Source organism: Styela clava, chromosome 15 (genome assembly GCF_964204865.1).
Source record: "Styela clava chromosome 15, kaStyClav1.hap1.2, whole genome shotgun sequence".
NCBI classification, from domain to species: domain Eukaryota; kingdom Metazoa; phylum Chordata; class Ascidiacea; order Stolidobranchia; family Styelidae; genus Styela; species Styela clava.
In genome coordinates this window covers 10,980,835-11,001,058 of record NC_135264.1, presented here as the reverse complement: position 1 = coordinate 11,001,058, position 20,224 = coordinate 10,980,835, and the positions used below count along the sequence as shown (strand labels likewise).

The window sequence follows — 20,224 nt, the reverse complement described above, 5'->3', positions numbered from 1 at the left end:
CTATCGTTGCAGTGACTACAATGTGGAGCTTGTCTTTTATTTTAGCTGCGTTGCCTCCGATTCTGACAATTAATCAAACCATGGTACTCGAAGCACTAACACGGTCATCAATGTACTTTGAAAACACTGTCGTATCATAGAATGACTACACAATTTTTGCAAAACGGATTGCTGTTCTTGGACGTTGCGTAAATAAAATACCAACAACCTTTGAAACTTGTAAGAATGCACGTAATATGTTGGAAAATATGTACAAGGACTTTGCTCCCAGCTTCTACAGCGCCGATGGGGTCTGTATTCCAAGATTATTCAGAATAAGCAAAAGACCCCATTTTTTTGGCTCGGCTTTGAAATCGGTTTTCATTGTAGATTCGTTTTATTTTCCGAAATCATGATGTTCATATTCAAAAGTTGATTTTCACCTGTTCTCGCGTGCCGTTATTGTTCGGGTTATCATAGCCTGATGATGTTTCCCAATTCCCAGACCCATGACAAATATTTCTTGTGCTTCACCCTTCTTGATGCTTACTTTAGGAGTACTATTACGAGTTGATGCTTATAAACTGGTTTACATGTTCATAACCATAATTGGGATTCAAAATATTGAAACACTTGCCCTTTAAAACTGACGGTAGCATTTTTACTACAACCTGACTAAAGCTCCAAGGAAGACAAAATGATCATTACTTTTTTTGATTTATGGCTGAATTTGGGAGGCAACTAAAACTGACAAATAAATGACAAAACTAGCTATTGCATATTGCAATATCCGACGTTTATTCAAATTGTTACGTCACCACAAGCATCTTGCTGATTTTCAAAGGCTACGGAAGTGAACATGGAAATATATGACAGGCGAAACAGCCGCTGTCATTCGTGTCGAAATTTCGACAATATGACTTAAACAAGAGAGCAATGCTCAAATATATGGATACGCAGAACAATTCCCCAAAAATCATATACGGTGACTTACCAGTACATGTATCGGGGACCGGGGTACCCTGACGGTACAGGGACTTGTCATATATATTTTAGGTCATGTGACAATGATCCATTCTTCTTGATTATATTGAAACATCAATTGAAATATCTCGTGATATGAGTCAACTATGTACCGTATTAACGGATCAGGTACCGAACCACAGTCAAACATTTCGCATAAAAACGTTACTAAATAACAACTTAACACCACCTGAATCAGGTTACAAATTTCGGTACAGTGACTGTCATAGCCGTTTAGGGCTGATGGACAATTCGACTACAATACACGGACAACTCACCAGGTCTATCTGTAGTCGAGTTGTCTCTGGTGAATTGTCCGTGTGTAGTCGAGTTGTCTGCCTCCCATTTCACATGTCCCGTGACAATGATCTACTCTTCTAATTGAATTGCAACATGAATTGAAATATTAAGTAATCTGTTTCATTCCCTTCTCCATATTGGAACAAAATTTCAAAAACAAGCCCCGCTTTTACCAGACAGCTACGAGTTAACTTCAGTGTCATCGCGTTGTGTTACGGAACCGAAACTGCCCTATCTTTAGAAGTTCCTATCTTGTGACAGCGTGAATTGAAATTGCAAGATGGTCCGACTCACAACCGTAGTAACACCAACGATCCGAGTCTAAAAAATCCTAATTCTGAGTAGTTTGGCACACAAAATTTTAATGTTGCCATGGACTTCTATGTTTCTCGAATCTAGAAGCAGGTGGTTTTAGATACTGTACATGTATATATCAGTTTATGTTACAACACAAATTCACGATCATCCAGTTCCCAGCTCCATACCCTAGCCCAGGGCTACTCAACTTCAGGGCCGATTTTATTTTTATTTTGGAGGATTGTCTCCATTTAACTTTGGATACGTAAAAAGATGTGGAATATTTTGCGGTTACTCAGTTTCCCACAACTCGTGTTTCCTTAACTTTTGTAACCGAAAAAATAGGGCCACTAAAATATAGTTAGGCGCGGTATGAAATGCATTTCCTGGTTAGACCTGACCCCAGGAATTTTTAAGTTTTGTATACGGACCTTTAGCAAAAATAGTTGAGTAACCCTGCCCAGTTCAGCAGAGTGATAGCATTCGACAGACCACAAAGTAATCTGTACAAATCGAAATTTGGAGATGCCTGATACATAATTTCATTTTTTCCCGAACCGCATTTCGTGACATGAAATGACTGCGTCCTTATTTTAACTGTTTTTTTTTACAATTTGTGTAGTTTTGTTCACAGTGTTCGGAATATAAATTAATATGTAATTCGTGTATATGTATAGCACTAGTTTAACTGATACGTCATACTTATTAGATTTCGATTTTGTATAATTTGAGGATGGTTTAGAAGTTTAAAAATGATTTCGTTTTGAGGTTGATTTTCGTGTTAGTCTCACTTTAGTCTGTTCCATCTGTTTTAAACATTTTTCGGGTTCAACATGACCAAGGATGTCATGACATTTTAAGGGAGGGACTCTGTGATAGGATTTTTCCGTGTGCTAACCCTTTTTGTTTTTCTGTTTGTTTTGTGGTTTGGTTATTACTTTGATGATGATTGCCGCCTAACGTAAAGGCAGGAAGGCATCGTCTGACACGTTTTGGCCGGGAAAAGGACACTCGAATTGCGTTGTGGTAGGGATAGACATGTTTTGTTGCGTTATTGTCTGTTGAGTTAGTTTATGATGTATATATAGTCGCAGTCAAACTTCTGATCTTCTAATTTTATCGCAGTAGAAGTTTTGAAAAGATAGAGAAAGAAAAACCTGCGACACGTGTACATGGCGTTTGGTAGAGCGTAGCAGTTGATGCAGTGGTTCTCAACCTGTGGTACGCGGGAGCTTTTTAAGTGGTACGCGAGCAGATTTGAAATATTGCAACAATTAACCTTTCAGTTGGCTAAAATATGCCGGCAACGCTTTATCTTCCTTACTGTATGTATTCGCTGAACAGCGTTTATGAATTTTTCCCCAGGCATCAGTTTTCCTCGTGTATTTCCGTAACTATAACCAAATAGCCATAAGTCAATAATGACGCAACACTAGGCCTATAACAATTGCAATTTCTGCACTCAGCCGCTCAGACACTTCTGTCGCTCAAACATATATTCAAGCATGGTTGCGAACATTGCCTCGTTTTTGTAGTTTTGAGTGATATTTGTCAGTTTTCATTTGTATTTCAAGAAAATAATAGTCAAATAATTAACTTAATTGTCATTATATCCTCCCCGGAGCTTTACTTTAGTTGCAATGATCGAAATTGAATCTCGCAAATGCTGCGATGGACAAGGCTAAACTTATAGGCCGCGAGCCGAGGCCATTTATCTTTCAGTTTCGTAGCGCACATCAGGTAACTACCTGAAAATGATTTTAAAATGTTCCTTAGAAATTTAGTAACAAATATTGCCTTGTTCCCACTTCCAAAAGTTGCACGTTTTACAGAAAAGACGCTTTTACTACAATAAATATGTGTTACCATCTGTCCTATTTTCTCTGCTTTTCCGGTATCATGGGCCAATGAACGCAGACTTCAGTACGACGTAACAGTCAAGTTAGTCAGCTGTAGGTGGATCCCCAGTGGTCGGATGAATATCAGATGTACTACAACTGCTCGCTTTTGCGTTGAGTAGCCTTTCCATAGTTTTTTTCAGTTACCGATAATATTAGTTCAGTTATTCTAAGGAGGTGTTGAAAAGTATAGGTAAGATATTAAACACTTGTATATCCTTACCATAAATAGCAATTTTAGTTGAGCACTAGCTCATAAGACGTTGTTAAATAGGTACGGTGCGGTAACTCCAAGGAAGGCTAGACCTAGAATAATATGTCACAAACAACGATATTTTCTGGCTTGCATGAAATGTTTATGATTAATTTAATGACTCTTCTTGACTATTCAGCAGACTTATACTACTATATAGGCCACAGCATATTTGGAAATAGAAATGAATGGCTGTTTCTGTAATGCACGGTTGTGTGGAACAGAAGAAATTAATCAATTTTACTAATGTCGGTTGGTCTAAATCTAAATTCATAGAGTCGACAAGAACCTGGGAAGCAATGATAAGTTATGCCGGAGTGGAAAGAAAGGTAGCATTGGAAACGATTGAGAGGTGAGAAATCAAGTTGTAGACACACAGTTGATGTTTCAAAATATAGTCTATAGTCCATACTCATACGGTACTGTCATAGGACATTTCAGACTGTGATATATCAAAATTTAGTGTAGATATAGGCCTAGTCTAGTAATGGTATGCAAACACTGCTGGACTGTCTTACATGCAATGAGCATATATACGCTCATTTAGTACATCAGATAAAATGCATTATGTATTCAAGGTATTAGTTAGTATTTAGGGGTATTTTTAAAATCATGCTGCTCCAAATATTATTTTCTTCCTTATTTTAGATACTGTACTACAAAAGAAAACGGCACTGTTCCACCAATCCGACCTAATGCAGGCTCTGATCCCTGCTGCTATCAGTGCTATAAAATGGATTAAACAAGAAGTCTTGAAGCTTAAAGGTATATGAGATTCATAATAGTTGCAAACAGCTTAGATGGGCTATTCATATTGAAATACTTTAGCACTTTTCTGCAATTGGAACTGCCCATCAAATTCATGTTGGAGACTTCATTGAGATTTTCAATTCATTTTTTTCCCTCGACTATGAAGATCTTTTGAGGTTAACGAGGCATTAATAAATAAAGCTGAGGAATTTGAAGAGGATATGAAGAATGTAAATGATACCAGGGCACGTCTATTTAACACTGTCAAACATAAGGATTATACTCTCCACCCAACAATGATTCACTGAAGAAGCATGTGGCCCTCAAATCAGTTCTTGAGTTGGCAAACTGAGAGAAAAATAGTCAAAATAATTTATGAAAGTGTGCCAAAATCAACTTAAATCACATTACACCTATAGAGGAAAAGTCGATTTTTGAGATAGTGGATTTCGAAAACAATTCAGAAGAAAGTGAATTAGATATTACAGTTGATTTAATAAGTATCATACATTTGTTTTTTTTTTCGGACATTTGTTAGTGTCGTAGTCCTGTTTCTAGAAATATTATTGCCTTTGTTCAAATACATAACCACATAAACTAAAAAAAGATTAATTGTAAATTGTAATATTTCTGTTCACTATGTTATGTACATATTGTACATTCATTTAATTTTCTTGACTTTTGCGGTAAATTTCTAAGTGAGAAATAACTGATTTATTTGTGTTTTCGTGCTCACGATGTTAATTTGTGACTTCATTGCTTAAAAATAAATACGTTTGATAGCTTCTATAAAATGGATGTAGCTTTTTATGCTGTTCTTGTTGTAAACTGCTTGTGGTTATTACATAAAATTTATTCGCAAATGTGAATCAGCGTTGTTGGTGTCGCTGCTTTCGAGGTCACTCCCGACTCCTGTCACACAATTAAAGTATATTTTGTTGTTGGTTACATGTATGCCATATTTTTCGTAATCTACCTAATAAATTATGATTGACTGAGGAAGTCCGATTTTGGTCAGGCAAAACATTACAGGAATACATTTGTGTTAGTGTGCTGTAGGGCTCTCGAATTGTATAGTTCTTATGTATGTGTTGTAAACTTATGGTTATTGAATTTCCGGGAACCTCTTATATTCAATTTCGCACCAGGATTCTGGAACAAGCTGTAATGCGTTCATTATGCTCGTTTTCACACAAAACTGAAGAATTTATTTAGTTACCAGATGTGCGCTACGAAACTCATTTTCTGGGCGTTTTCATGGTTTCGTCTCACGGCCCATATCCGTGGTAAGGATCTACAAGTGTTTAATAATTTACTTATACATTTTTCAACAACGTCTTAGCATAACTTAACCAATAATAACTAAACAGGGCTATGGAAAGCCTGCCCAACTCAGCGCAAGGTCGAGCAGTAATAACTAATATTCATCCGCTCGCTATCAGCTGGTTTAATTCAATTGTTACGTCATGCAGAAGTCATTGTTCCTTGCCGAAAATGTAGAGAATATAGGACAGATCGTAGCACATATTTCCTGTAGTAAAAGCATCTTTTCCGTAAAACGTGCAACTTTTGGAAGTGGGAACAAGGCAATATTTGTTACTAAATTTTTAAGGAACATTTTAAAATCATTTTCAGATAGTTACCTGATGTGCGCTACGAAACTCACTTTCTAGGCGTTTTTCAGGGCCTCGGCTCGCGGCCTATTAGCTATATCAGTACCTGCAAACGGCACATGGTTGATTAAGTTTATTAAAAATTATGATTTCAAACACGTAAACCAGTTTATATGTGCCAATGCCAACACACCAAAACACTCTCAGAATAAGCATAAAGTTTGCAGTAGTAAAGTATAAGAGTAATTTTTCCGGGGTCAATGGTCGAGGAAACGTTCATAGCGCTGGTGCGCTATCAGTTCTTGTCTTTAGAGATCGCCCTCGCCCGCTATTGCCCACCTTAAATGAAGCGATATGGGCATGTTTTTCTTCGTTTTGCGTGTTACGCCACAAAGGTTGTAGTGCCACATTATAAAGTACACACATAGCATGTTTCTTGTGTCTTTTTCCCCACGCCAAAAAGGAGCTTTGTCGGTGGTACGCGGCCATAGTAAAAAACAGTAAAATGATAAGCGGTCAGTAAAAGGTTAAGAACCACTGAGTTGATGGGAAGCCCCATTTTTCAAGTATGACACGAAGAGCAAGAGTAATTGTTCGCGTAAGAGCTATAAAAATGTAGGTAGCAGGTAAAAATTGATGTGAAACTCATTCTTCTCGGTATTTGACAAAATAGGGCAATGTTTAAAAAGGTTAACTATTTTTTCTTTATTTCATCAAGATGAAAATGTGTATAGAATTGAAAATAATTATTTGGATCAACTGAAAAATCTCCACCCCAAGTTAAACCGTTGATCCGATTATTTTTATGCAGTTGCCAGATGTATGTTCTTGGGAAAAAACGCCGGCGTTATTTGACCAAATTCATATGCAGTCGGATTGTTAGGAATAGAGAATTGAAATAAAAATTCCATCGCTTCCCTTTGGAGACAATAGAATACTCATTTTTGTATTATATATTGTTCGGAGAAGCCAATGATAATAATTGAATAAGTATTTTACAATATGTCATACCCTAAATACAAAAATACTTGATTCATAAAGTGTTAAAACCAAAGAACAACTTTCTAGATCTAAAACGGGGCTTTATGTTTTTACAGCACGGCAATTCAGTTTAACACGATCTTAGGTAATCAACTAATATCATTTTGTGTTATATACTGCATCGGCGTGTAGTGAATCAATAATTTTAATGTGCTCAAATTCACATTTGTAGTTAAAATCAAGGGAAGTGAAAAAGGCTGAGTTGACTCATGGTCTCGAGACTTCCTATAACTTTTTTATTACACCACGTCACGTCAGAAATATTTTCAAATTTAATATTCTGGGGAGCCTAACCTTACGTATTGTTTTTTTGAGAGATATTGGCTGCTGCAATATGCTTTGTTTCTATAAGTTTCTTTTATATATAGTTATTCTACATAACATCAAATATTATGGTAAGTTTGGTATAGACGCATGATACACAGTTAGAGAAATAGTTTTACTTTTATACTGTTCTTTAATTAAGCGTAATGGGATGGAATAATAGTCGAAACACAGCGATATTTAGAAAATATTATCGGTTATCCTATATAGCATTTTAAATTCTCCAACTCTAGTTTCGCATTACAAACTTATTTCAGCCTTATAAATTTGCGAATGTGTGGTATTTTTGCAGTCAGTGTCAATTCTCTGAACGTACGACGACTTCGCGCGGGCTGCCGAATAGAAGATGGTTATCACAGATGTTCTTTAAACGGGCGATGTCAAAGACGTGAAGATGTATTTAAAGTTTTTTGCGAGAAAGGTCAGCATCTAGCCAGAATTTTAATTGCACCATTTTAATAGAATTACTCGATTATAATTAAAATTCTACCTTAACACAGAGCATTATCGGCGCTTGTTATAGGCGTATATTTTGTATTAATAGAAGATAAACTGAAATCAGAGCCCCAAGAAGATTGAAATACCCATGGTAGATGTGAATGGTACATGTATCTCTATGTCTCAAACCTTCTATCAACAAATTCACTTCTAGAAAGAGTAAACGGTAAAATATGTTGTTATGTGCGACGATATAATGTATTCATATTTTTTCCCAAAACAGAAAGGGTGAATTGTACAGATGATGAATTTGCATGTCGCGGGGTAAACCGATGTATACCAAGAATGTTACTGGGGACCAAAAATGGCTGTCTTCTGGGAAAAAAAGGAGTCATCACTTTACCATGCGGAACCGATGGTACATTGTTTAAATATTGTAATTTTCTAAAATACACTAACCCCCTATCTAGTTCAAGTCAGTGAGTGATCCTTTCTTACCAAACTTGCTTCCACTTCCAACGTTTTCCATATTATGTGACTATTATAATTAGCAAGCAACTGTATCGGGGCAGAGAGTATGAAGTCGTATGTTTGCTTTATTATTGAGCTGTATTTTTTGAACAACTGATTTCAATAAAATCGCGAATTTGAACAAGAAATTGAATGTGATTGAATTTTCTATTAGAGTTAACCATTGCTTTTCAGTGTGGATGTAAGCATGTGGTTCATAACAATCATATCAAACACGTCAGTTTTGACGCATCGAAGTTTTCTTACTCACGCAGTTCGTCAGAACATGGTAAAAACTAAATACGAGCTTCTTCTTCCATTGATGACGTCGGTTTCTACTCAATGTCCACACTATGAATTATCCTTTGTATTGTTTAGTATTTTATTTTTTCGAGAAAAACGATCGTTTTACGATTTCTGTCCCATTGATAATCAAATTTAATATATCGTCAACTTATTCACTCAGAATTTACATGCCAGCACAGCAGGCTATGCTTGCCGAGACGGTTTGTGAGAGATGGCAACATCGATTGCAATACTACTGAAGTTGATGACGACAGCGATGAAATGATGTCTCTAGCTTTTTGCAATGAAACAGAATTCAAGTGTTCTAATGGGAGGTGTATTCCTAGGGAATGGGTTTTTGATAAAATGAATGATTGCAAAACTGGTGAAGATGAAAATGAACCTTTCAGTTCTTGCAACAAATCTGCAGAATTCCGATGTGACAACGGGCAGTGTGTAAAACGATTTCGTGTGATGGACGGCCATCCAGATTGCGAAAATGGTGCTGACGAAAAAGAAAACTTAACCCGATGCGTAACTACAACGGAATTTCGTTGCAACGATAGTGGAAGATGTATCCCGCGGTCTTGGGTTGTAGACGGAGTTAAAAATTGTAAAGACGGGAGTGATGAAGTGATATCTTGGAATCAAACTTGCTCACCGAACGAATTTCATTGTCACAGCGGGCGAAGATGCATCGCGTTAAAATATTTATGTGATGGAATGGATCACTGTGGAGATTGTAGCGACGAAATAGAAGGATGCAATGAAGCACGTATGTGGAGGTGTCCTCATGATCCATCAATTTGCATACCACAAGCATATGCATGTGATGGATTCCGAGACTGTCCAGGGGGAAAGGACAATCCCCAATATTTGCCAGGATTTGAATGTAAAAAGACCGTTCTGGCAACAGAGGAAGAAATGTGCAACATACCACAATGGACACTTTACGATAACCACACTCTGTGCGAAGATAAATCGGACCTATGTTTTCAGAATGGGTCCTTTAATTGCGCTCGTTGCGTCTCCGATAACAAAATTATAGCACAACGACAAATGTGCGACGGAGTCATTGACTGCGCAGATTTATCAGATGAATGCCTTTGTAATTCGAACCGCAACAACACCGATCTAATGAAATTTTGCGATTCAATTTGCTACAACGCTGGAAATTGTAAAAACGACTGTCGAACTGGAGAATTATATTGCAAAGAAGACAAAATGTGCGTGGATAGCTTTAAAATATGTGACGGTGTTATAGATTGTCCAATTTCTGCCCTTGATGAAAAATTATGCGTTCAACCAGAAGCAGAAGTCGGTTTAAAATCGAATACGACCGATTTTGAATGTTGGAAATTGAGCGAAGCCATGTTAAAGGTATTGGAAGCTTTCAAATTAATGGAACTATACGAAAATTTGTTTTCAACACACGGTACAAAGTAAGTATAATATGAGCATATCGTATTTTAAATAATTTAGTTATCTGAAAAGGTGAATTTTTTCCCGCGATAGTTTTTTTGTTACGGAACTATAATTCCACAAGGTGGTACAATAATTGAATAATAATGAATAAAATTTATATTTGGTTTCTGAATTCTTTGCGAATTACTAGAAATCTCGCCGTACTATAATGAATCTGAGTGCTTCACTCCGCATATATTAGGATATTGTGAATAATTTGGATACATGTTCCTAATTAAGTGTTGTACGATATTTAAGAGATGGCATCTCTGATTAAACAATCGTGTTCGCATAATATGATACCATTAAAATTGTTTTTAACCAACAAGATGTGACGGCGTTTTTGATTGTCTTCGATTCGAGGATGAATGTAATGATGAATGTCAGATGCCAGAATGCAAAAAATTTCAACTGAGAAACATTGGACTAATGGCATCAATCGTCGGGGTAGATGCAGCAATGTTATTACGATCGTAAGTTAGCTCATCATATTCGTGAATAAATTTTATTGAAAATATAAACACTCAAGGAAAATATATTTGCAGATGTAACGAATATGCGACAACAAAAGATACGTACGATTTCACTAATTATGTCTTTGGCCAATCAATATGCGATGGCATACAAGAATGTAACGGTGGGGAGGATGAACAAAACTGCACAGAAAATTTTAAGTGCGACGCTGGTACCGTAGAATCACCTTTGGGTACAAGACAGGTTAGTATATTTTACGTGTTTTGTTTTACATAGAGTCTAAATAATGATATATCATCCATAAATATAATTTAGATATTTGTCTGCCAACAGAAATTTGATCGGAGCAGAGCGCGCTTTTGGTTATGAATAATGTTTACGTAGGAAGTTTTTATTGTAGTGAGTAGTGTGTTGGTGACTGGAAAAAATAAAGATTCTGTCTGATATCAGCAACTCGAAACTTAAAATTAATTTTCGCGCCCTCTCATATTTGGCTTAAATGCACAAGCGGCTGTCATTACAAATTTACCCGGATCTGAAGAGTATAGGATAGAATACATTTATGTTGTTGTTAGATAATACCTACTTTTCTTGATGCGTTATAGTGAATTACATTTACGTACATATTCGTTTCAGCGTATCGCCATCAAACCCACTAAAGTGTGCGATTTACATCCAGACTGCCTAGATCAGTCAGACGAAAGAAATTGCAGTAACTTGACTCACTTCTACTGTAAAGACGGGAACCCACTTTACGTTCCATATTCATCAGTAATGAATGGTAAACAAGATTGCGACGACAATTCAGACGAATGCCCAGATAATTGGAACGACGAAAACCCACTATCTTCCCCAGAGGAAATGATTAAACTACCATTTCTTCGGCATTTCATTTGGTTCATGGCATGTATAGCAATTCTTGGTAACATAGGTGTAATAATAGAAACCTATTACTCCGAGATCAAGTCTCAATCAAGTGCATTGAGTCGATGCAACAGAATATTAATTATCAATCTCGCATTTTCTGACTTTCTCATGGGGGTAACACTGCTTGTAATTGGAGTGAGGTCAGTTTCAATGTCTGGAGAATATTGTTTGGAAGACAAAAAATGGCGGATCAGTGGACTATGTAACGCAATTGGAGTTATGACTGTGTTGTCCAGTGAAACATCCGTGTTTTCTCTTGTAGCTTTGACTGTGTATCGTTTTTATGGAATTCACCGACCGTTTCAAAGCAGACATGCAAAACCGAAATGGGCTGTCGTGGCAGCAATTACAACATGGGCATTGTCTATTCTATTAGCCTTAACCCCCATTATTCCATCGATTAATCAAACCATGGTTACTACAGCACTAACAAGGCCGTCAATGTACTTTGAAAACACAGTCGTATCTTGGGATGATTTCAAAACTTTTGCACAACGAATTGCTGTTCTTGGAGCCCGTGAATCTCAAGCATCAAACGACTTTAACACTTGGGGTAGTGCAGGAGATATTCTAAAAAATACCTACGGAGATGTTACTCCGGAAGTGCTCGGATACTTTGGCTTCTACAGTGCTGACGGAGTATGCATTCCTAGGCTATTTCGAATAAAAGGAGAGCTGCCCCTACACGCGCTATCCTTGTTCATAATAAGTCTAAATTTCTGTAGCTTGATGTTCATCATCATTGCATACGGTAAAATTTACCACAAGTCCACGCATAGGAAAGTCAAGGGCAGCGAAGCTAAACACGAGAATCGAAGTCGAGCGATCCAAAGAAAAATAACGATTTTAATTGCAACTGATCTCTGCTGCTGGCTTCCAATTTGCATTATGGCTCTTGCAAGCCAACTTGGAGCGCATATCTCTGGGGACGCGTATGCTGTCGCGGCGATTCTTCTTCTACCCATAAATAGTTCATTAAATCCGATCATATACTCGAGTGGGTTTGCCATTACTCGAGCTGCCCTCTTTAATAAAACCGTAGAAGTTAGAGCTTCTATGAGACAAAAAATGACACGAAAACCTCCCTTGGAAAATACTGTTACAGCGCGCGATACTGGCAGCACAAGTGTTCCAACCTTCGCATCAACGTCAATGCCTTCAAAATTAGCAAGTATATCTACTGTACAACAGTAGTTTCGCTAACAGCATTGCAAACTCCGTGTGCCTTGTATAAAATGTTACTGGAAATCAAGAACTCATTTCGAGCATAAAACTTATGATGTTCGATGTATTATATATGCGTGAAGCGACAGAGGATAATTTTTATATTTAATCGAGAAAATTAATATTTAAATGCATTTTGTCATCAGTGATTTTAATATTTTTCTTGTTCTAAATGTGGAATTCTTATGCATAGCATTCATAATGAATATAGGTGTTGACCGGCGAGTAATGAAATCTTCCAAGCGCATTAAGCCTACTTGTTACCGCATGTTTAATTTCAAGATTCGATTCAAGTGTGTGGCATGGTAGCATCAACGTTTCAATTCCGCCGTCCTTCATTTTAAACTTTCGATGAGAAACATCTGGATCACATTCTACATGTACGTTGGTAGAGCCTTGCTGTTGATGGGATGTCACGTTATGACATGAGGAGCGTAATTGTTCGCTTACGATCTATGAAATTGCGTGTTTGGTGGAGGGTAAAAATTGATGTGAAATTCCTTCTCCTCATTATTTGACGTAATAGGGCAATTATTCAAGAGGCTCTTTATTTTGTATTTAATTCAGCAAGATAAAAGTGTATAATGAAATGAAAATGATTGATTTTATGAAAACATAATTGTTCTGTTAGTACCGCAATGTAATATAGAGCTTTATGGTTGTTTTTTACAGCACGCCAATTCAGTTGAACACATTTTCATGTAATCAACTACAGTACCATGATTTTGTATTGATACACTGAGTCAGCGTGTAGTGAATAAGTTTATTCAAATTTGCATTTGTAGTTTACATCAAGGCAAGCGAAAAAGACTTGAGTTGACTCATGCTCTCGAGACTTCCGACCCTTATATTACACCCCGTCACGTCCGAAAATTTCCAAATATAATAGGCTGAGAATCTAACGTCAGATTGTCTTTTAAGCAGCAGAGGCGGTTGCAATATGTTTTGTTTCTATAAGTTACTTTTATATATAGTTGTTCTACACAGCATCAATGTTTATGGTAAGTTTGGTAGACCTGCAAAACCCAGTAAAGAGATTCAGTTGTACTTTCATGCTGTCTCTTGATAAAAGGTAGTGGGCTGGGATAACAGTCGAACCAGCGATATTTCGAAACGTCTTTTATCCAAAGATCGTACCTTCAATAGTATTTTAAATTTTTCATCTGTAGCTCCGCATTACAAACTTTTTCAGCCATTAGTAATTTGCAAAACGTGGTGTTTTTGCAGTCAAAGTCAACTCTCTGAACGTACGAAGACTTCGCGCGGGCTGTCGAATAGAAGATGGTTATCACAGGTGTTCTTTAACCGGACGATGTCAAAGGCGTGATGGTGTATTTAAAACTTATTGCGAGAAAGGTCAGCATTAAGCCTGTTTTTTTTTCAAGCGCATTTTTAAAAGAATTATTCGGTTATACTTCATATTCTAACACGCCTGTTTTCGGAGTGGTATGTGAAAATATAACGGGGAATATAAATAAATTGGTAGAGTGAGCTCGGTCCATATATTTTGTATCAATGGAACAAACTATACTGAAATCAGAACCCCAATTCTCATAAAATAAAGAAGTCTGAAATAACCATGGTAGATGTGAGGTAGGCCTACCTGTATCTATATTTCTCGGACCTGATATCAACAAATCCACTTCCAGAAAGAGTAAACGGTAACATATGGTGTAATAAGTGGCGATATAATACATTCATATTTTTGTACATAACAGAAAGGGTGAATTGTACAGATGATGAATTTGCATGTCGCGGGATAAACCGATGTATACCAAGAATGTTGCTAGGGACCAAGCAAGGCTGTCTTCTGGGGAAAAAGGGAGTCATCACTTTGCCATGCAGATCCGATGGTACATTGTAAATATACAGTATCGCCATTTTGTTAAAGGCAGTTTAATATGGAAAACTTGCCAAACTTGCTTATCACTTCCGAAGTTTTTTATATTATGTGCCTTTTATATTTATCAAGAAACTGTATTAAGGCAAAGAGTATGAAGTTGTATGTTTACTTTATTATCGAGCTGTAATTCCTCTATAACTAATTTCAATAAAATCGTGACTTGACTAACTTCAACAAAAACTGGATATAATTGAATTTGCTACTAGCTAACAATTGCTTTCCAGTGTGGATGTAAACATGTGGTTCATAATAATCATATGAAACACGCCAGCTTTGACGCATTAAGTTTGTCTAAAATAATAAATCATGCAGTTCATCAGAACATGGTAAAAACGGTTTTTATTCAATGCCCATACTGTGTACGGAATCATCCTTTGTATCGTTTAATATTTTCTTCACATAAAACGATTATTTTACGAAGTTTTTTCACCGGTAATCAATTTTAGTATATAGTCAACTTATTTACTCAGAATTTACATGCAAGCACAGCAGGCTATGTTTGCCGAGATGGGTTGTGAGAGATGGCAACATCGATTGCAAAACTACCGAAGTTGATGACGACAGCGATGAAATGGCGTCACTTGATTATTGCAATGAAACTGAATTCAAGTGTTCTAATGGGAGGTGTATTCCTAGAGAATGGGTTTTTGATAAAATGAATGATTGCAAAACTGGTGAAGATGAAAATGAACCGTTCAGTTCTTGCAACGAATCTGCAGAATTCCGATGTGACAACGGGCAGTGTGTAAAACGATTTCGTGTGAAGGACGGCCATCCAGATTGCGAAAATGGTGCTGACGAAAGAAAAAACTTAACCCAATGCGTAACTACAACAGAATTTCGTTGCAATGATAGTGGAAGATGTATCCCGCGGTCTTGGGTTGTAGACGGAGTTGAAAATTGTAAAGACGGAAGTGATGAAGTGATATCTTGGAATCAAACTTGCTCATCGAACGAATTTCGTTGTCACAGCGGGCGAAGATGCATCGCGTTAAAATATTTATGTGATGGAATGGATCACTGTGGAGATTGTAGCGATGAAATAGAAGGATGCAATGAAGCACGTATGTGGAGGTGCCCTCATGACCCATCAATTTGCATACCCCAGTCATACGCGTGTGATGGATTCCGAGATTGTCCAGCGGGGAAGGACAATCCTCAATATTTGCCAGGATTTGAATGTAAAAAGACTGTTCTGGGAACAAAGGAAGAAATGTGTAACATACCACAATGGACACTGTACGATAACCACACTCTGTGCGAAGATAAATCGGACTTATGTTTCCAGAATGGGTCCTTTAATTGCGCACGTTGCGTCTCCGATAACAAAATTATAGCACGACGACAAATGTGCGACGGCGTCATTGACTGCACAGATTTATCAGATGAATGCCTTTGTAATTCGAACCGCAACAACACCAATCTAATGAAATTCTGCGATTCAATTTGCTACAACGCTGGAAATTGTGAAAACAACTGTCGAACTGGAGAATTATATTGCAAAGAAGACAAAATGTGCGTGAATCGCTTTAAAATATGTGACGGTGTTATAGATTGTACAATTTCTGCTCTTGATGAAAAATTATGCGTTCAACCAGAAGCAGAAGTCGGTTTAAAATCAAATACGACCGATTTTAAATGTTGGAAAATCAGCGACGCCATATTAAATGTATTGAAAGCTTTCAACCTAATGGAAATATACGAAAATATATATGCAACAGACGGTACAAAGTAAGTAGATTATGGGTATATATATCGTATCATCTGAAAGATAAAATCCTTCCCCGAGGAAATACAGTTCTATAAGTTGATGGCAATGGCAATCAATAATGAATAAAATTTATATATATTTGCTTTCCTAATTCTTTCTGAATTACTAGCAATCTCATCATACTTCATTGAATCTGAGTGCTTTACTTAAATTATTGGACACGAAATGAACCTATGAATCGTTTTCTTATTTTGTTGTTGTTCATCATGCTCGTATTTCTCGACTTCTTCTTGTTGCGAAAGAATCGCTTCTCTCATTAACTACTGGACCAATTGCTTCAAAATTATTAAGACCATTACTTTTATTTATCTCAAATATTTTGTGACCTCTAGGCCCTATCCTATGGGATTCGTTTTTTGTGTGCGAAGACGCCATCAAAATTTAAAAGTCCCCTCCATGTGGCGGTCCCGCTTTCGTGTAAGTTCAAATCTGTTGCTCAGCTGCGACACGGTACCAGTAGGCTATTGTGTGACCGGTACCACTTCGTGTCCATATATTTGAGCATCGCTCTCTTGTACTTGGATATTATTGCGCTAGCGCTAAGTAAAAGTGGCATTGTCACACCTACCCTAAGTTTCTGCCTTAACAATCGTTATCGTATTCACATATGATAGCATTAAAAATTTTAACCAACAAGATGTGACGGCGTTTTTGATTGTCCACGATTTGAGGATGAATGCAATGAAGAATGTCAGATGCCAGAATGCGAAACATTTCAACTGAAAAACATTAGTCCAAGGGAATCAATCATCGGGGCAAAAGTAGCAATGGAAGTACGGACGTAAGTTAGCTCTTCGTTTCGTATATTTTATATATATATCTATCCAAAATATTAAAACTATGGAAATTATTTTTGCAGATGCATCGATTATGCGACTACGGAAAATAGGTACGATTACACCAACTTTGTGTTTGGTCGATCCATATGCGATGGCATACAAGAATGTAACGGCGGGGAGGATGAACAAAACTGCACAGAAAATTTTAAGTGCGACGCCGGGACTGTAGAATCACCTTTGGGTACAAGACAGGTTGGTATACTTTGCTGATTTTGTTTTACATCAAGTTGAACAGTGATATACCATTCCTAAATATAAAATAGATATTTGTTTGCTAACATAAATTTGGCTTATATACACAATCGTTTGTCATTTACCTTTATCTGAAGAGTGATAGAATACATCGTAAATATCCTTATGTTGTTATTTGTTAATAGCTACTTTTCTTAATGCGTTATATTAAATTACATTTACGTACTTCGTTTCAGCGTATCGCCATCAAACCCACTAAAGTGTGCGATTTACATCCAGACTGCCTAGATCAGTCAGACGAAAGAAATTGCAGTAAGTTGACTCACTTCTATTGTAAAGACGGGAACCCTCTTTACATTCCATATTCATCAGTAATGAACGGTAAACAGGACTGTGACGACAATTCAGACGAATGCCCAGATAATTGGAACGACGAAAACCCACTATCTTCCCCAGAGGAAATGATTAAACTACCATTTCTTCGGCATTTCATTTGGTTCATGGCATGTATAGCAATTCTTGGTAACATAGGTGTAATAATAGAAACCTATTACTCCGAAATCAAGTCTCAATCAAGTTCAATGAGTCGTTGCAACAGGATATTAATTATGAATCTTGCATTTTCTGACTTTCTCATGGGGGTAACACTGCTTGTAATAGGAGTGAAGTCAGTTTCAATGTCTGGAGAATATTGTTTGGAAGACAAAAAATGGCGGATGAGTGGACTATGTAACGCAATTGGAGTTATGACTGTTTTGTCCAGTGAAACATCCGTGTTTTCTCTCGTAGCTTTGACTGTGTATCGTTTTTATGGAATTCACCGACCGTTTCAAAGCAGACATGCAAAACCGAAATGGGCTGTCGTGACAGCAATTACAACATGGGCATTGTCTATTATATTAGCCTTAACCCCAATTATTCCATCGATTAATCAAACCACGGTTACTACAGCACTAACAAGACCGTCGATGTACCTTGAAAACACAGTCGTATCTTGGGATGATTTCAAAACATTTGCACAACGAATTGTTGTTCTCGGAGCCCGTGCATCTCACGCATCAAACGACTTTAACACTTGGGGGAGCGCTGAAGATATTCTGAAAAATACCTATGCAGATGTTGCTCCTGAAGTGCTCGGATACTTTGGCTTCTACAGTGCCGACGGGGTATGCATTCCTAGGCTATTTAGAATAAAAGGAGAGCTGCCTCTACATGCACTATCCTTGTTCATAATAAGCCTAAATTTCTGTAGCTTGATGTTTATCATCATTGCATACTGTAAGATTTACCACAAGTCCACACACAATGAAGTCGTGGGCAGCGAAACTACACACGAAAATCGAAGTCGAGCAATGCAAAGAAAAATAACGATTTTAATTGCAACTGATCTCTGCTGCTGGCTTCCAATTTGCATTATGGCTCTCGCAAGCCAACTTGGAGCGCATATCTCTGGGGACGCGTATGCTGTGGCGGCGATTCTTCTGCTACCCATAAATAGTTCATTGAATCCAATCATTTACTCGAGTGGGTTTTCTATTGCTCGAGCGGCTCTTTTTAATAAAACCGTAGAAGTTAGAGCTTCTATAAGACGAAGAATAACACGAAAGCCTTCGTCGGTAAATATTGTTACAGCGCGTGATACTGGCAGCACTGGTGTTCCAACCTTCTCGTCAACGTCAATGCTTTCAAAATAAGCAAGTGTATAAGTTATCTTCATGTATGGTCAAAAAGGCTGCAGCGAGCGACTTCGCAACCTCAGCGTAACAATGGTATAAAATGTTACTTTAATTCAATAACTCCTTCCATGCATAAAACCCAATGATTTTAATGAATTCTTTGCGTAAAGCAATGGAGGATGATTGTTATTCTTAACCGAGAACATTTTCAATTAATTGCGTCAGTTCTTCGGGAATTTTATCATTTTTCTTGTTTCAAATGTCGAATCCTTATGCACATCATTCATAATAAATATATGTGGTGACCAAACGCATCAAGTATACTTGTTACAGCGTGTTTAACTTCAAGTTGCGGTTCAAGTGTTTGGAATAGTAGAATCCCCATACGAAAGCAACGTTTTAAAAGAATGAACAAAGTTACTCAGCCATGAATATTTTTATTGATTAATAAAACCTTTTTCACTTTTCCTTTTTACTTTTTTTCTATATATTAAACAATAAATATAGCTCATTACAACACAATACTAAAGACAGTGATCTATCGATTCGGTAATAAGGAAGTCATCGAGACATTTTTTCGCACGTTCCATGACAAATTTTTTCGCACGTTCCTTCTGTAACTTTACAGTTTCCGATTTTACTACATAGGCCTACATTTAAGCCATACCGGCCATATTGTCATCTAGTGTTCATGCGCATATTCTTTGTCTAAATATCGAGTTCAGTTCGAAAAATATAAAGCAATAGACGCTAACGATACAATTGATCCGAATTTAGATTTTTTATGTACAGCAAAAGAAGGTTCATGAAATAGTCTGCCGTTTTCAAGCATTGAGAATTTACTTATTCGCCGAAGCATGCTTTTCTGTAAATAGCACCTTTAAAAAAACGTTGTTCAATGTTACATTAACGCGAACGTCCGAACAGGACCAATTAAAATTAATTTTACATGTGATACGTTCGCTAGCAATGTTAGCGGGGAACAACGAAACAAACAAAATAACGCATTCACCTTCAGTAAGTACGCTAGCGTTGACCTACAC

The 20,224-nt window shown here is 37.1% G+C and overlaps 2 protein-coding genes and 1 long non-coding RNA gene across 3 annotated transcripts; all 3 read left to right on the top strand.

Moving 5' to 3' along the window:
• The first annotated feature begins 3,302 nt into the window (after window positions 1-3,302).
• Window positions 3,303-5,502, top strand: LOC144432466 (uncharacterized). Its single transcript, XR_013480708.1, has 2 exons — window positions 3,303-4,102; window positions 4,399-5,502. It is a non-coding gene; the product is annotated as an uncharacterized LOC144432466 (long non-coding RNA).
• Window positions 5,503-6,590: 1,088 nt separating this feature from the next.
• On the top strand, window positions 6,591-13,175 carry LOC120333781 (uncharacterized). The gene is made up of 9 exons (XM_039401146.2): window positions 6,591-6,728; window positions 7,211-7,239; window positions 7,472-7,549; window positions 7,771-7,899; window positions 8,200-8,334; window positions 8,893-10,153; window positions 10,505-10,648; window positions 10,721-10,892; window positions 11,286-13,175. Exons 1-9 carry the CDS (start codon window positions 6,682-6,684, stop codon window positions 12,768-12,770), a joined length of 3,480 nt encoding a protein of 1,159 aa, XP_039257080.2. The 5' UTR covers window positions 6,591-6,681; the 3' UTR covers window positions 12,771-13,175.
• A 477-nt stretch (window positions 13,176-13,652) lies between these two features.
• Window positions 13,653-19,669, top strand: LOC144411617 (uncharacterized). Its single transcript, XM_078120562.1, has 7 exons — window positions 13,653-13,801; window positions 14,028-14,156; window positions 14,519-14,653; window positions 15,174-16,434; window positions 17,112-17,255; window positions 17,334-17,505; window positions 17,742-19,669. Exons 1-7 carry the CDS (start codon window positions 13,741-13,743, stop codon window positions 19,197-19,199), a joined length of 3,360 nt encoding a protein of 1,119 aa, XP_077976688.1. The 5' UTR covers window positions 13,653-13,740; the 3' UTR covers window positions 19,200-19,669.
• The last annotated feature ends 555 nt before the right edge of the window (window positions 19,670-20,224 follow it).

Bases quoted from the DNA above. Each gene is read 5' to 3' on its own strand.
- LOC144411617 (XM_078120562.1), top strand. From the start codon at position 13,741: ATGTTTTGTTTCTATAAGTTACTTTTATATATAGTTGTTCTACACAGC. The intron at 14,157-14,518 runs GTCAGCATTAAG...TGTACATAACAG, and splicing joins TAAAACTTATTGCGAGAAAG to AAAGGGTGAATTGTACAGAT. The intron at 17,506-17,741 runs GTTGGTATACTT...ACTTCGTTTCAG, and splicing joins CACCTTTGGGTACAAGACAG to CGTATCGCCATCAAACCCAC.
- LOC120333781 (XM_039401146.2), top strand. From the start codon at position 6,682: ATGACACGAAGAGCAAGAGTAATTGTTCGCGTAAGAGCTATAAAAAT. The intron at 6,729-7,210 runs GTAGGTAGCAGG...ATGTTTTTACAG, and splicing joins CGCGTAAGAGCTATAAAAAT to CACGGCAATTCAGTTTAACA. The intron at 10,154-10,504 runs GTAAGTATAATA...TTAACCAACAAG, and splicing joins TTTTCAACACACGGTACAAA to ATGTGACGGCGTTTTTGATT.